This window comes from Miscanthus floridulus, chromosome 12 (assembly GCF_019320115.1).
Source record: "Miscanthus floridulus cultivar M001 chromosome 12, ASM1932011v1, whole genome shotgun sequence".
NCBI classification, from domain to species: Eukaryota; Viridiplantae; Streptophyta; class Magnoliopsida; order Poales; family Poaceae; genus Miscanthus; species Miscanthus floridulus.
In genome coordinates this window covers 82,196,120-82,197,456 of record NC_089591.1, presented here as the reverse complement: position 1 = coordinate 82,197,456, position 1,337 = coordinate 82,196,120, and the positions used below count along the sequence as shown (strand labels likewise).

At 59.5% G+C, this 1,337-nt stretch overlaps 1 protein-coding gene across 1 annotated transcript; it reads right to left on the bottom strand.

Annotated features, from left to right (window-relative positions):
* Window positions 1-224: 224 nt before the first annotated feature.
* Window positions 225-788, bottom strand: LOC136496249 (uncharacterized). The gene has a single exon (XM_066491916.1). It carries the CDS (start codon window positions 786-788, stop codon window positions 225-227), a length of 564 nt encoding a protein of 187 aa, XP_066348013.1.
* Between the last annotated feature and the right edge of the window lie 549 nt (window positions 789-1,337).

Below are 1,337 nucleotides of genomic sequence, written 5' to 3'. Positions count from 1 at the left end.
GATACTTCCTTGATGAATCCGGCCGCCAAAAGCTTGTGTATCTCCTCGCCGATGGCCCTGCTCTTCTCCTTGTCGAATCGGCTCAAGCGTTGCTTCACCGGTCTGGAGCTAGGCCGGATGTCCAAGGCATGCTCGGCGACCTCCCTCGGTATGCCCGGCATGTCCGAGGGGCTCCTCACGAATATGTCGGCGTTCGCGTAGAGAAAGTCAATGAGCACGGCTTCCTATTTGCTGTCGAGGGTCACGTTGACCCTCAGCATTTGGTCGCTGGAGCAGGATGGGTCGACCGGGATGAGCTCGACGGCCTCAGCAGGCTCAAACATCCCGGCGTGCCGTTTCGAGTCCGGCGCTTCACTACTAAATTGGTCGAGGCTGGTGATGAGGGTCTCGGCCTCTACGAGGGCCTCGGCGTACTTGACGCATTCGATGTCGCAGTCGTATGCGTGTTCGTATGAGGACCCGACAGTGATGATGCCGTTTGGGCCTAGCATCTTGAGCTTGAGGTAGGTGTAGTTGGGGATCGCCATGAACTTGGCATAGCATGGGCACCCTAGGATGGCGTGGTAAGTCCCCTTGAACCCAACCACCTCGAAGGTAAGAACCTCCTTGTAGTAGTTGGAGGGGGTGCCGAAGCAGACGGTCAAATCGATGCACCCGAGGGGCCGCGTGTGCTTCCTCGGCACGATGCCGTGGAAGGGCGAGGCGTCGCCTCGGAGTCGTGACCGGTCGAGCTCTAGGAGCTCTAGGGTGTTGGCGTAGAGGATGTTGAGGCCACTGCCTCCGTCCATCAGCACCTTGGTGAGCCGAGTGTTGCCGATGATTGGGTCGACGATGAGTGGGTACTGCCCGGGGTTCGGGACATAATCGGGATGGTCGTCCCGATCGAAGGTGATTGCCTCCCGAGACCAGTGGAGGTACTGGGGAGTAGCCACATCAATCGAGAAGACCTCTCGACGTTCCTTCTTCCGCTGACGTGCCATGAGGCACGCTGAAGGTCTGCCGAAGATCATGAAGGCATCGTGAACCTCGGGGAACTCATCGTCCTTGTCGTCATCCCTGTCACCTGCGCCCATCTTCTTGGTGTCGTCGTAGGGGAGCCCGAGCCTAGCATAGTAACGCCAGAGCATGGTGCACTCCTCCAGGGTGTGCTTCACTGGACCCTGATGGTAAGGGCATGGCTTCTTCAACATGTCGTCAAAGAGTCCGGGGCCTCTAGCAGGGCCTCGGGGATTCCTGCGATCCGTGGCCACGACGAGATTGGCCTCGAGGACCTCCTGCTTCCCCTAGCGCCCCTTTTTCTTCTTCTTGGGGAGACGGGGGGTCGAGGCCCCGGGGGT

Excerpts from the sequence above, each read along its gene's own strand:
- LOC136496249 (XM_066491916.1), bottom strand. The coding sequence starts at position 788 with ATGGACGGAGGCAGTGGCCTCAACATCCTCTACGCCAACACCCTAGAG.